We start from the raw sequence: 13905 nt of genomic DNA on the forward strand, positions 1-13905 counted from the left end.
ACTTTAACCTTACAAACTACATGAGCAGCTATCTCGTATTCTTTGTATAATAACATTCATCTTTAAGTACTATCATAGTTATCATATAATACCTTACGATACGAGATTACAAGATTATGGCAGGTTTTATAATTTTACAGAGTACAATCGTCGACATGATACGTTTTCCTAAGTGAGCGCACCTTTGCGGATGGTCACAAGTCCGGGATGGATTTGATGAATTTTTTATTGGAGCATCTACCTAGATGTAGGAGCATGTGGTTCTTAAGATTGGTTGGTTTGCTGAATCCACGGCTGCAGATGTGACACCTGAAAGGCCATAATCCATTGTGCACGTACATGTGGCTTTTTAGGTCCCCAGGCGTTGGAAAAGATTTCGAGCATTGCGAGCACTTGTGCGGTTTCTCCTGAGGACAGACGCAATCAACGAATACAAACGACTGGATTTTCAAATCAAACAGGCTTACATCGATCGAATGAATTTTGATAAACGAAAACGTGGAAGAGGAAGAAGGGAAGATGAAGACTGGGAGCTGCGAAGAATCGTTCGAGCGCAGCCACGATTGCTGGCTGGCAATTATTCAGTGGAGCGGAGATGGGTGCTTAGCAAATAATCTCGCTAAACTAAAACCGGTGTAGAGCTCGTTAACTCAGCCGTAAACGGCCAGCAGCCACAGGATATGCACCTGCCCACGGGACATCCTGCAAATCTGCAAGATTCACGCACGCTTCTTCTCTTTCGTTTAATCTCTTTCACCGCCACCGTCATTTCTTCTTTATCGCCCTGCATTAATTCACAATTTTCCATTTCTCCTGGCCTTTTGTTTCACCACGAAATTGCTGCCAGTAATTGCGCTATTGTATCTCGAGCATGTTGCTATTTGTTCCATTTGCATATGGCTGGCGTGTGTGTACGTGAGATGCGCACCGCAGGTGCACCCGTGACTATACTCTCGTGCGATTTCAAGCCTCACCAGCGATCGAGTAATTGCTATACTTTGCCAAAGACTCCAAACGACAATTTACTTCCTCGATTCTCTTATAAGATGGCCGATTAAAAGCCTCGAATATTTGGCTAATAGGAACCGGTGGCTGCTTCCAGGGGTGCATTTTCTGCTTTGGGAGATTAAGTGTTTCGTAAAGCTGCGAAAGAGGACCTCGAAAGAGAGAGAGAAAGAGGAGTCCTGGTAAAAAGGACGACGAAAGTTCGTCATATGGGAGGGAGAGAAAAAAGTTTGGGGGAGAATGAGCGAGGAAGAGAGAGAGAGAGACATATAAATACAAGTAAAAAGAAAAGAGGAGCATCCAGCAGGACGAGGACGAGGACGAAGAGGACGATGAGGAGGGGAGGGGGGGGGGGGGGAGAAGAAGGTGAAATGAAAGGGTAGACAGTGAGGAAGGCAGCTAGCTGCCTTGGGCTACGGTCTCTGTCTCTCTAATTGGATTGCATTCCAAGCGGTAGCAAGTAATGGGCCAATTACAGTAGCTGATGGCAGAGCAACCTATATAGCTCCCGAGATATCATTACTCGGAGGGATTAGAGAAACTCATATGGTTTCCGTTCTCGATATAGCATATTAGAAAAAAACTTTGCAGCTTCCCCATCCTCCTAGATGATACACTCTTCTCTCTCCTTGATATCTCTGTTTTAGCAAAGGTTCTTCCTCCCTCCTCTGCATGCTCACAATGCGAGCTTTTGCCCGACTCATCCTATCATTATACCGTCGTCGATCGAATATCATACAAGCCGAGAGACTGTAGGAGCAAAAGGAAGCGGTGTATCGGCTGGAAAAAAGAAGAGAAAGAGGAGAATGATGAGAGACGGTGTCGGGATGAAGCGATAAAAATAATTGTCCGTAGCTGAAAGAACTTTTTCGAGATTGCATTTCTGCTCCGAATGCAATTGCCATATCCTCGAGCACCATTGGCGAGTCTCGGTTTTATTGCCACGAACGACCAATGAATAATCCACTTGCTCTTATTTAGCCGTGTATTCCGCGTAAGCCAGGTAGAGGCCAGCTCCACGGGAGAGCTCGTACCCGGCGATATGATACATATTGCAGTGCCAATGCATTTATATGGAATGGAAGGAAGAGAAGCAAGAACGGAAAATCGTGTTTAAGAGTGTTAGGCGTGAACCGTGCACGTATTGCGATATAGAGATTGGTCTCACCTTGATATGTGTCATACGATGATAGTACAAATTGGAGGACGCCGTGAACTTTTTGCCGCAAACGAGGCACTGGTGGGGTTTTTCACCGCTGTGGATCCGCTTGTGCGTGTTCAAGGAGCTGGATGTTGAGAAGCCCTTGTTGCAGACCATGCAGACATGCGGTTTCTCCCCTTCAATTTAATGCGAGCTGAATTACTGGTCGCTCCCGGCATTTTATATATAATTTCTGCTTCGATTTATACGGAGGATCACGACATCTCTCTGGTTAAAAGCGAGCATTTATCTCTGTACTGAGTGCGATAAAACGAAAGAGGAAAAGAGAGAGAGAGAGAGAGAGAGAAAGGAAGATATACAGCAAAGTGTAATATACGCGGAACAAGTACTTTCTCTATTCTCTTTGGATTCTCTCTCGAAAACCGTCTTAACACGAACATCCATTTCTACTTGCACCCTTATCAATCAAAGTATTTTTATTTAGCATTCGATTTGGGCTGGGATGTCGAAAAATAGATTGTTACATTTTTATTACGCGATCCTTCGTTTTTACATCTATGAATATTAGAGTTCTACTCGCTATAAGAGCACGAACGATAAAATTAGTCTAATTTTACCACGATCGTGTTTCATTTACCATTCGCATCCTTATTAATGATTATTCGTCTAGAATGTTTTGGCGAAAGTAGGTCGATGAATAATAAAATTATTGATTGATTCGGGGTATACCTGTGTGCGTCCTCATGTGTCGTTTGAGGAGCGAGGGTCTATCAAAGGATTTGCCGCAGACTTCGCAAGGCAACAGGACCCTCTCCCCCCTCTTTATAGTTGTCAGGATGCTGCACTCCAGATGATCACCCACCAAGGATAACGTGGATGACAAGGAGGACTCCTCGGACGTTGATTCGTATTCGTCGACCTCGTAGAACGAGTGCTGGTTCGAGGAGTGCTGAGCCAGCAAAGTCATCGACAGATCTAGGGGGGATTCTGCTTGAATCAGATTACAGAAATAACGATTAATATTAAGGCTTTATTTTAGCTTGTATAGCATATAAATATATTATATCATAATAAAGTGGATTTGTCCGTTCTAGGCCGAAATTTCTGGTCGGCATGGTAAAAGAGTGTCACTTGATGCTTTCGGCTTAGGAATCGTAAAGGAAACAATGCGAACGCCGGCGAGCAACAAATCTGAAATGCAAATAGCAGCGGCGACGGCAGGCGGCGGTGATTTTTGTCGGTTAGATCAGAGAGGTGGCCGCCTGTGATTCAAATGCGCGGGCCGCGAGCGAATAAAGGACAGTACAATGGCCGGTGGCAGCTAGACGGTCCTTAGTTGCACTCCTGCCACGGTATTTCTTACCGGCAGACCCCCACTTTCCGCAGATCAATGGAGTTACTGGCAAGAACGAGCGTGCGTAGTCCAGGGAGATTCAAAATCAAACGGCAGAGGTATACAGTTGCGAGTCGGGAGAATCCGTGTTACGGAAAATGGGACTGACAAAAGGTGGGGGGAAAAAATAAGCTGATGAAAGGAGGAGAAGGAGAGAATAGGATTGGGACCGATCGTAATACGGGGTGCTTCATGAATTTTTCAAGACCAGAAGAATAATTATCCTGCAGTAGCGACTCTTCTCTCAACTCTTTGCAGTTTCGACTCACCGTCCAAGATAGAGTCGATTGTACATCTGTAAATTGCCGACCTCGAGCAAACGTCGTGGGAGATGAAAACGAAATCCTGCTCCGCCGCTGGCAGGAACCAAGCCACCAATTCTGTGTCTGGCTGAACATCTTTTATCACTTCGAAGATTGGCTCCCCTGGAAAGAATCACGAATATCATCACGGTTCTCTTCTCTCGATTCGATTAAGATACAGAGAAGACAGTTTTTAATTCGTCTATATAAACCGTTCCACTCACCCTTCACCTTCGTACCGATGAGATTCACTTGCTGGTCGTATGTCTGCACGATCCTCAAGAACCTGATCCAATTGCATTGACGTTTGTTAAAATTATAGTTGGAGAAGAATACCTCGTCGTAGCAGCCATACTCTCGTCTAATCTGTAATTCGTTCGGTAGATTGATAAAAGAAGAAAAATTGAAATTGATAAATAATAAAATTAATAGCAAGAGCAGAAGACATTCATTTTGCTAGCTAATAATATCACAGGTATACCATTGACAGTAGGGTAATTGGAAATCGTGCTAACAGAAGATCTAAAATAAAGCACTCGACTGTATAACTCGAACAACAGGAAGCACACCGATCGGATGATCGGATAAGAACAAGATAATTAGCCTCATACGCGATAGGCGATCTAAACGTTGAAGCTCGAGCTTGGCCAATTCAATCTAAAGGCAAAGCTAGCAAAGCGGAAATCGATAGATTTACTCACATCGTTGTCGTCCAGCAGGGAGTAGAGATCAATTTTGTCGAACCTGATCGATCCTTGGAAAGGATAGATCAAGGTTCCCGCAGGAATGAAAACATTCGACCAGACGGATATTCTTACATCGGTGAGTGAATTGTTGGAGTCATTCTTGAAGACACTTTTGCGGGACGACCTGTCGTTAGCGACCACGAGAGAGAATTCTTTCGGTATCAGAACGCAAGTTTCCATAACAGAACTTCGCGTCCTTCCACGTTCTCGCAAGGGCCTCTCTCTCTCTCTCTCTCTATCTCTCGCTTACTCTCGAGGTGTTCAGGTGGAGTCTGGCTGAAACTGACGAATGTGAGATGGACTGATGCACTTGCACAGACTGCACCGAGCGGTTGTCACACTTTCTCAAAAAGGCTTGTGGGTACCCGGTACCGATGTGTCCTGATGTCTTCCGTGGATGAGCGACCGACCGAACCGGCTCTCTTCGGCAGTCGACGAACACGACTCGCGATACTTCTTCCACCGAAGGAACCACTGACGTTTCACTGACGAAACGAGAGCGTCGTGGCGACGATGGAGGAGCTCGTAAATTAATTGCCGGTGACAATCTCGTACTTGGATTTGAGAGGAGGAGAAAAAGAGGGAGATAGAGGGAAAGGGGGAGAGAGAGAGGAAGAGAGAAAGAGGGACAAGTCGTCCGTCGTGCAAGGTGCAAGGCCCTCGGCTGACTGGATGGAATTAACCGTCTGATCTTGACCTTGCGACGGGTTAGCAGCATTTGCTACCGAATGGGTAGCCCTTCCCCTTCTTCGACCCCCTCTCACTCACCCGCGTAGCCCCCTTCAGTGGCGTAGCTAGCAGCCTATCAGCCTCGCGCGAGAGCGTCGACCCCCACCCTGAGTCTCGTCTTCCAAAAATTTCAACAAATTCGCGTTACTTAATTTTGGCACTGAGAAATAGTTTTGAATGTTATTGAAATATAAGGGTAGGATTGATTAGAAGGGGGGGGGGGGGGATTGTTGAACCAGTATATGATATATCGGAGTGGGGAGTGTGGTTCTCGATGTTGTGCGAGTGTGTAGAATGGGATACGGGATGGGTAGGGTCATAACGTAGTGTGGTTTGTGGCTTCGGAAGGAAGCCGGCTTTGCCATGATCGTCGTCATCGTCGCCGCTGTCGTTGTCGCCTCGTCTTCCTCGTTGGAGAACGTAAGAAAGAAGAAACCCACGTGGGCGACTGGACGACGGGGCACCTGTCGCTCTCCCCTACCCAACACCCCTTCAGAAGTCTTCAGCTAACAGCCTCGGCTGCATCCTTTTACTCTCTTTTCGATTCTCTTCTTTCCCCCCACCTTTTACCTCCCCTCCTGCTCTGTCCTGTCCCTACCGATCTCATGCCAACCTGCTTCACTTCAAACCCCTTCTCCGTCAAAGCTGAAGAAGGAGGGGCCCACTCTCCCAGCTTCCTTCTACACCACGCTCCCGTTCTCTCTTTTTACCCGTTCATGCTTCGCCACCGTCTCCCTACCTAAGTCCCTCTCTTTCTCTCTCTCTCTCTCTCTTCCTCATTAAATTTCTTCTCTTTCTTCTTTACTTCCACTTTTGCCACACAACCTCTTCTTCATCTTCTTTCTCTCCTTCGCGTGCGGTTACATCAAGATTTATCTCCATCTTCATCTCGCACTCCGAAGGAAGTATATCCCCTTTCTGTTTTTCTTAAATCCCCTACTTCAGCTTTCGCTTACCCTTTTATTTTTTCTCGACTTCACCTCTTTTTACCGTGTGTTTGGATTTTTTATCGTGCTCTTCGATTACTTTGATGTTCTCAGGCTGTACGGCCAGCACAATGTATGCGTGTACTCGAGGCGAGGACCAAGCAGTAAAATGCTATTCGTATTCTTGGACGGTCATTGAGAGTAGAGAGAGGGAGAGAGAGAGAGAGAGAGATGGTATATGCATAGATAAAGTAACCCCCTAAGGGGAAGAAAGACGGTAGGAGGAATGTGCGTGCCAAGATAGCATAAAGCATTTTGCGCAGAAGCAGTCGCGCGTCTTCTCGTTCTCCTCAGGAGCACCGCTCGCTGACGGATGAATAGAGCTCGTACCGTACGGAGTCTGCTAGAATGAACGAGAACCACGAGAAAAAAACAGCCTCTTCTCGGATTCTCTTTCATCCATTGAATCGCCACGTTTTCTCTACATCTTATAAAAATAGTCCAAATCCATCTTTGTCAAATTCTATACTGTCGATAATCATATAACATAATCAGTTTTTACAATATTTTTGTTTTCTAATACTCGAAGGTCATGAATAATCGTCGGACTCATCGCTATTGGAGAACAATTTTTTATGTTCCTCGGAACGTTTGGAGAACTTATGCTGCTTCTTTGGAAGCCAGCGAGTCCCATAAGCTCGGATACTGAACTTTTCGAGGACTCGTCTGCACTCCTCGTTCGACGAACCTTCCTCGTCTGCCTCAGCCTCCTCCGGCAGTCTTCGAGTTGGCTTGCTCATCATTTTTTCAGCCTCCAATCTTGATCTCGATTCATCCACGGCAACGCCGCTCCTCAACTTTCTTTTCGAGCGCTTCTCGCTTTCGATTTGCGATACTTTAACCTTCCGCTGTTCTTCGTTCTCTTCTTCTTTATGTTCTTCCTCCTTTTCCTGCTGCAGCTCTTCACTTTGCGACGGTTCTTTCCGCTTCGAGAAAAACTGAAATTGAATGCAACGTTAACACGGTACGTTTAATCGACTTGGCTATTAACAATTAATATTTTTCCTATATCTAAAAATTTAACTAGATCATTTGAACATTTTAAAATTTCTTTACGTGAACTATTTTAGATTTTAGCAACGATTTTTGCGTATCGACTTCGGTAGACTCGGAAGGCTCACTCGGAATCGTCAAAGACTCCGTATCGTGCTCTTCTTCCAATTGTCTGTACTTTGGCGCCCCAAAGCTCCCATCGTCCTTTCTTCTCAAAGAGACATCCATTTTTAAACTCTCGCGGTATCTGAAAATTTCAATTCAAGCCGTGGTGCAATAAACTCTTGTTCGACGTTTCTCGCGCCAACGCACCTTACGAATAGCATTGAGCAGACAATAATAATAATAGTGAGAAGGAGAAATATAACGAGAGCAGCTACAGCCACAAATTCTTCGCTGGGCATCCATCCAAAAATAGGCCGAGTGAATTTATCTTCCATTAAGTGAGTACGCCAATTGGGTGGTCCCAAGACTAAAATTACGTTCGTGTGCTTTGAAAGGAGAATGTTGGATGGCCGTTGAATGGAAAAACTTGAGAAAATAGGAGGATAGTAATGCGCAGGGACGTATGAAACGTTGTTAAACAAGGTGGAAAACTCAAACGATCCACGTGTAAAGTCGTAATGGGTTATTAATCGGGTATAAGCGTGACAGGATGAATGGAGGGGGTAAGAAATAAATAATGATCGGTCGTTAAACTTGGTGGAAGGGGAGGTTTAGTCGAGAATCGCGCACCTCTAACGAGGATAGCGTTGGTAGTCCACTTGAACTGGAGGTCGTTTTGTTCCACTATGCATTTCCACATTCCAGAGTGCGACTCGTTCACGGCTGGAATATGATCGACATTTACAGCTACGGGTAACGTGATTCCATAATCCTTCCACGTTTCGTTCTCTATCGTCCATCTAATTTTCAAGTCGGAGTAAACGTAGCCCAAAATTACGCAGCGACAAGTCACCGACATAGCCAGACTCTTCCTAATGGTTAAACTCTCCCTCAGTGGCAAAACTGCCAAAGTGACAACCTTGAAGATCATGCGGGTACCGTCCACACGCTCGAAAGTTATAGTATATACGCCGGAATCGTTGAGAAAGGCTTTCGATATAACTGAAAAATCTACTCTTCATCAACGGGCCTCGATAAAGGATGGAGAAACCACAAATCATCACCTATATCGTAATTTTTTATAGAGATCCTGTCCTCATCCTCCTCCTCCTCGAGATAAATACCATTCAAGGACCATTTGATATCAGCATCTTCAGATTCGTCCTTCAGTCTCTCTACTATATCCACATCAGCCATTATCGTCACTGGCTGACCCTCTTTTATCTCGAGGGACGTGAAGTTTCGCTGCATTCGTCTTTTGACCAACGTCACTGTGTCTGGAAAGGTAGAAATTAAGGAATTAATTTCAAATCCTTCTTCGTATATTCAATACTTATGGTACCCTCGGTAATGTCTCCGCAAAGTATCATGTTGCATCTTCCAGTCATAGTGCTTGGTCCTAAGCAAGGTTCGCCTCTCACATTTGGTTCCGGAGAATCACATACGCGTTTTCTGCTGCCTACTCCACCGTTGCAACTCGCGCTACATGCCCACGGTCCCCATTCCGACCAACCGCCATCCACCGGGGGCCCATCGATATCTGCAAACGTTCCACATTAAAATAAGACAGACGTGTCACTGTGTTAAGGAGGTGATGGAGAATTTATGGATAAAATAGAGAAATATTAATGAAAATTGACCATTCGAGCGATTGCAGATAGATACGCGGTTACCGTTTCCAAATGGGAGTGGAAAATGTGCAGTGTTGGCAAATTCCACACACCGGTCGGCACGCAATTTGCTGCCCACGTTGCCCAGCCGCCAGGATCCACCGCCAGTGAGAAGAAGTAAAATATCAGTGGTCTCCGGTGCTCGTAATGGAAGACCGGAGTCTCATTGGCGAACACGTCGATGATCTTGCCGGACCACCTGAATTACCATAAAAAAGCTCAGACCTCGTTTGAGCTTCGCGCCAAAGCATCTTAATTAAATCCTCGCCTCTGCCCCTCGCACTAGCCTCTACTTTTATCTCTCTTCTTTGTTTTCTCCTGTTTCTCTTTTTCCTTTAATTAATCCAATCGCTACCGCAGGCTATTAAGATTACTCCAGCTCGGTGATTCAATTAAAATCTTGTGAATGATTTTACCTCACCGTGATATTCGTCCAAGAGTTCTCCACGAACAACGGCAGCGAAGATTTTTGTTTGTGGAAAATTCTTACGTTCGGATAATCGTTCTCCATGAAATAAGTCCATCGTCCGTCCTGCTCGCCTATCGTCAAGGCGTAAAACCTAATTTATGCGAAGGAGACAAAGTTTTCTATAACTATTTTTCTTTGGCCCATTTACGATCAACTAGGTTGATTTATGCTCCTCGAGAGACTGTTATGAGCTTTACCCGCGAGACGCTGGAAGCATCAGGAGAGGCAATAAAATGACACCCTTTCCACGTAGCATAAGCACCAATGTATCCGGGGATCTCACTTCTCGTTTACTCCACATGGACACCGGTAATATTCTCGTGTATCTTTCTGTCTGAGTATTCTCTATGTGGCATCCTACGTTAAAATTCACATAAGCATAACTCAATTTCTTTCTTGTGTCACTAAAATTCCAAATCAATTGATTATTATACAGACTCGAGGAACAATCGAATGCGACTCCGATCGTGCGACCTCGTTCACTGTTGTAATAATAATAAACTGGTAAAAATGCTTTGACAGGATCCGGATGCTCCCACAAGAATATTGGATCTGTCGAGCCTTCGTAAAATAGTAAAATTCGCCCTCGTGGTATCTGAATAACGAAACTGCTCCATTTTCCTAGATAGAGCAGGTGGGGCAGGGTTTTTTTCTTAACTAATTTGATACCTGCGGATAGTGCAAAAATTTATTGAAGACATTTATCGAACGAAAGAATAGCACTACAGTTACTTTCGTATTCGGATTGATAAAACAGAAGAACTTTTTCATTGTCGAGAGCACCAATTTTGAGAATGTAGCGTGACCTGAATCCATCTTCGGGGAGAAAGACAAATGTAATCGAGTCGGGCTCATCGGGCTCCCATGCTTTCAGCGAAAAGTGTAATCCTTCTGATCGGTGCTCCGGCAGAACGTACAATCGTCTGCCAATACCGTGACCTTTGACCAGGAACGTGCATTCCTCTACGATTTGTTTTGTCATTGACGAATCATGAGCAAATAAATGGAGTAACGGAGAGGTATTATTTTACCAGGCTTTTCGCAATCTCTGACATTACAGAGATCTTGAGGAACTGCAGGATCATTTGTGTAGCACCAAGTTCCAGCAATGTTGCGAGAAGGGTCTCTGCAATAATTGCTGGCATTCCTCACGCTGAACTCCGGATACAAACTGTCGTTCAGATACTTTCTATTAACAGTGTGAACTGGCTTTACTACTGTGATCGTAGGAGGCTTCCCAGGTTTTTCAGCTATTGGTCTTGGAGCAACTGGTTTCATTTGCATTAAAATATCTTGCTGGGTCCTTGGTACAAATGGCTTTTTATTAGAAAACAACCGTGGTCTAACAGCTCTCCTTGGAGTGGTCATTATTGTTGTTGCTTCTAATTTTTCTGCCAATTCCGTTTGCTGAATCTCGTAATCGCTCAGCCACTTGGCACAAGTTCGACCTGAACGAGTCGTCGACAGTGTTCCCACATAATCGTTCGCAGTTCCTGCCATTCTGCACTCTAAAATTATTTAATTGTTTTATTATAGCTCAATTGCAAATCATGAATTCTCGGTGTCTAATTCATTTTACCGGATGATCTGCAGCTCCGGATCGGACAGTAATGTTTTTCTATCCTCGAAGCTTTGGGATCCAAAATAGCGTAGCAAAAAGGACCATCTGGATCTTTAGTAGGATTTCTACATTTGTTTAAAGCTTTCACGTGACTTCCGTCGGGAAAATTTTCGTTCACTTTTAATTCGTCTGGTACCTAGAAAGTAGCTATATTTATTATATTTTATTGTACGCATTTTGTTACTATTAATGCTTTCTTACTTCTTTCTCCACCCAAGGAGCACAAGGAATTTCGTTTAAGCTCGTCCACTGAGATCCTTCATACAAATAGTCAGCAGGATTGGCCATACAGTTTGGGGGCCAAGGATCCTCAACCACACTTTGTGCTAAAAAGAGCCTAAATCATATTTATTTTCACTTCGAAGAGAACATGGAATTACCAGCAGGCGAACAGAAAAAGGTCCAATGTGCCATTGTCTTGTCACTGCCCACGCTAAACCATCTTAAAGTACTGAAGAGAGTGTGCTTCACATATAGAATCTCCTCATTGCCATGAACTTTTTGCGAGAATAGTCGTAAATGAAGTCCAAATATACTAATAAATAATTTCATATTTCAAGTCTCTTGAATTATTTAGGAAATACATTATTTTCAAACCTTAAAGTAAATTCCTTCCAAGACCAATAGTCCAATAATCCTTTAGCAGGAATATCTTTGAGATATTCTTTCATGGAATGCTCGGTTTGTTGATAAGTTAAAGTGATTGCCTCGTTATCCTCGATCAATAGCTTATTAATTAAATTAAAACTGATTAATAGACTGACACGTTTCTTCGATCCATTTTTAATTAAATTTACCGTGAAATACGGAAATGAAGCTCCTGGACTTTGGTATAATCTTAAAACAATACTGTGACTAGCACGAACAAAAAAATGAACGTCAAAAGTAGCATTGCTCCTCTGTAATGGCCAGATTCGTACAAAATCGAGACCAAACGTTAAATGCTCTTCGCAAGCTATTAACCAAAATAATTATTATAAAGAAATTAACAGTAATAAAATGTTCTATTTAACCTACAGCTCTGACAAAACTCTGTGCTCCACAAAATTCCAGTTCCCATAAATCCATAATAAAGAAAGCTTTCAGGGTACAGATTAGAAATAGTAAATTTCTTTTTATATTCATCTATGAAAATTGGCTTTGCAGAGCCATGCATTCCAAGCGAAATGAAACCGCCTCCCCAATTGATGTCGATCCCAGTCCATTCGGAACCAGTGAGAATTCCCGGCGTATTTTCAAAATCCTTCTCACCCTATGAATAGGATAATATGAAGTACTTAACTCAAATCATTGTTTTAAAACGATAGACCAACGTCATTGGGATAAATTTGACCAGTCCCGAAATTCGATATTATTAGCTCTACTCCTGCTCTCCAGTCACGAGCAATTTTTTCAGAAGTTGTCGGAGTCGAAATCAGACTAAAGAGAATTCTAGCTTCGCCCTACGAGAGTAAATTCGTTCATTAACAACTATTTCTTCTTTAAGTGAATAAATATATCCAATACCTTTCGTTCGTCATTCGGATTCAATAATTTTAACCATATACTGATTCCACCAAGAGTAGAATTTAAACGTGTCATTGTGGAATACGCCGAAGCGTTTCTCGCATAAGTCAAACAATCTAAAAGAATTTTTTAAATTTGTGAAAAGTATATAGATTTTATTTGACAAGGAAAACTAAAAACCTTTATCGTCACAAAATGGAATATCACAGTATTCTTTTTCAACTATTTCGTAGTTTTCTTCTTCAACGTAGCACCAGGGTCCTCCAGGATCGTTACTGGGATTCCTGCAGAAATTATTCGCCTTATCGCGCGAATCGTCCGGGAAATTTTTATTGGGAAACTTTGTACTCTGCCATAATAAAGATATATTTATCGGGTAAAATTTATTCAGTAGTGCATTAGCTCTTCTCTCGTACTTTCGAGTCAGCGAGTTTATGTCGCTTGTCCCAGGACTTGCATTTTTTCCCCGAGGAACTGATCTTGCGGGTACCCCCATATTCAGCTCCTATACCGGTTATTCTACATTCTGGATCAAAATGTAATTCTGAGCTCATATTGAATCTCATATCGGTACGCAAATACTCTATTTTCAACTGATATGGTTTACTATCCAATTTTCGAACTCAAAAATTAACGATAAAAATATTTTTTTCGATTTAAGAAGGGATTATTCTTATGGTACCTCCATAATTGCACAATAAAATGCCGCAATCATCGTCTATAAGATTTTCTTCCGTAGTGTAACACCATGGACCACGCGAATCACTCGTGGGATTTCTGCAGTAGTTTTTTGCTTCTTTCAAAGATCCTTCGGGAAAGTCAAAATCCCTTATATCCGAACTAACCTGTTGTATTTCGAGGTTATTAGGTTTTCATCTTTTTTGCTCATCATCAGAGAATACCTTGTGCATTTCTTCTTGGGACCAGGATTGACAACGGATTCCACCAGCTGTCGTCATAATAGAACCTTTATATTCTGTCCCAGTTTGCGTTAATTTACAAGTTAATAAATCAGTTCTCGTTGCATTTCTTACTGAAATAAACAGGTAACATCTGGAGTTACATAAACTTTTATATTAATTCTAATCTCTAATTCATGCATACACTCTTCTCCTCTTATTATTAATCTCATATTAAATAATATGATGACATTGACAAAATATTTCTCCATATCTTAATCACTATTAAATTATCTTCGATCTACTAAAATAATTAATA

At 42.9% G+C, this 13905-nt stretch overlaps 2 protein-coding genes across 2 annotated transcripts; both read right to left on the minus strand.

Annotated features, from left to right (window-relative positions):
• Positions 1–100: 100 nt before the first annotated feature.
• On the minus strand, positions 101–4788 carry LOC136785958 (uncharacterized). The gene is made up of 6 exons (XM_066747341.1): positions 4564–4788; positions 4087–4228; positions 3830–3985; positions 2897–3154; positions 2174–2343; positions 101–407 (listed from the first exon to the last, which is right to left on the minus strand). Exons 1-6 carry the CDS (start codon positions 4786–4788, stop codon positions 195–197), a joined length of 1164 nt encoding a protein of 387 aa, XP_066603438.1. The 3' UTR covers positions 101–194.
• Positions 4789–6853: 2065 nt separating this feature from the next.
• Positions 6854–13858, minus strand: LOC136784063 (uncharacterized). Its single transcript, XM_066744538.1, has 25 exons — positions 13792–13858; positions 13590–13720; positions 13370–13532; positions 13104–13213; positions 12868–13036; positions 12688–12803; positions 12495–12623; positions 12199–12433; positions 11979–12136; positions 11779–11909; positions 11562–11716; positions 11383–11507; positions 11140–11317; positions 10592–11068; positions 10293–10523; positions 9999–10229; positions 9758–9917; positions 9508–9651; positions 9145–9290; positions 8764–8961; positions 8486–8698; positions 8052–8423; positions 7629–7788; positions 7380–7563; positions 6854–7261 (listed from the first exon to the last, which is right to left on the minus strand). Exons 1-25 carry the CDS (start codon positions 13856–13858, stop codon positions 6854–6856), a joined length of 4791 nt encoding a protein of 1596 aa, XP_066600635.1.
• Between the last annotated feature and the right edge of the window lie 47 nt (positions 13859–13905).

The sequence above is a fragment of the Prorops nasuta genome, unplaced genomic scaffold (genome assembly GCF_024137725.1).
Source record: "Prorops nasuta isolate Cenicafe-Biocafe unplaced genomic scaffold, Cenicafe_Pnas_1.2 PNAS00003, whole genome shotgun sequence".
Lineage (NCBI taxonomy): Eukaryota > Metazoa > Arthropoda > Insecta > Hymenoptera > Bethylidae > Prorops > Prorops nasuta.

What these genes read in the sequence shown, in the direction of transcription:
- LOC136785958 (XM_066747341.1), bottom strand. Translation starts at nt 4,788, where the DNA reads ATGGAAACTTGCGTTCTGATACCGAAAGAATTCTCTCTCGTGGTCGCT. An exon ending in CCCTGCTGGACGACAACGAT is followed by an intron (nt 4,229 to 4,563) that starts GTGAGTAAATCT and finishes AACGAATTACAG; the next exon opens with ATTAGACGAGAGTATGGCTG. An exon ending in AATCGACTCTATCTTGGACG is followed by an intron (nt 3,155 to 3,829) that starts GTGAGTCGAAAC and finishes TGATTCAAGCAG; the next exon opens with AATCCCCCCTAGATCTGTCG.
- LOC136784063 (XM_066744538.1), bottom strand. Translation starts at nt 13,858, where the DNA reads ATGGAGAAATATTTTGTCAATGTCATCATATTATTTAATATGAGATTA. An exon ending in CACAGAGTTTTGTCAGAGCT is followed by an intron (nt 12,137 to 12,198) that starts GTAGGTTAAATA and finishes TTTGGTTAATAG; the next exon opens with CTTGCGAAGAGCATTTAACG. An exon ending in TGGAAGGAATTTACTTTAAG is followed by an intron (nt 11,717 to 11,778) that starts GTTTGAAAATAA and finishes ATTATTTATTAG; the next exon opens with TATATTTGGACTTCATTTAC.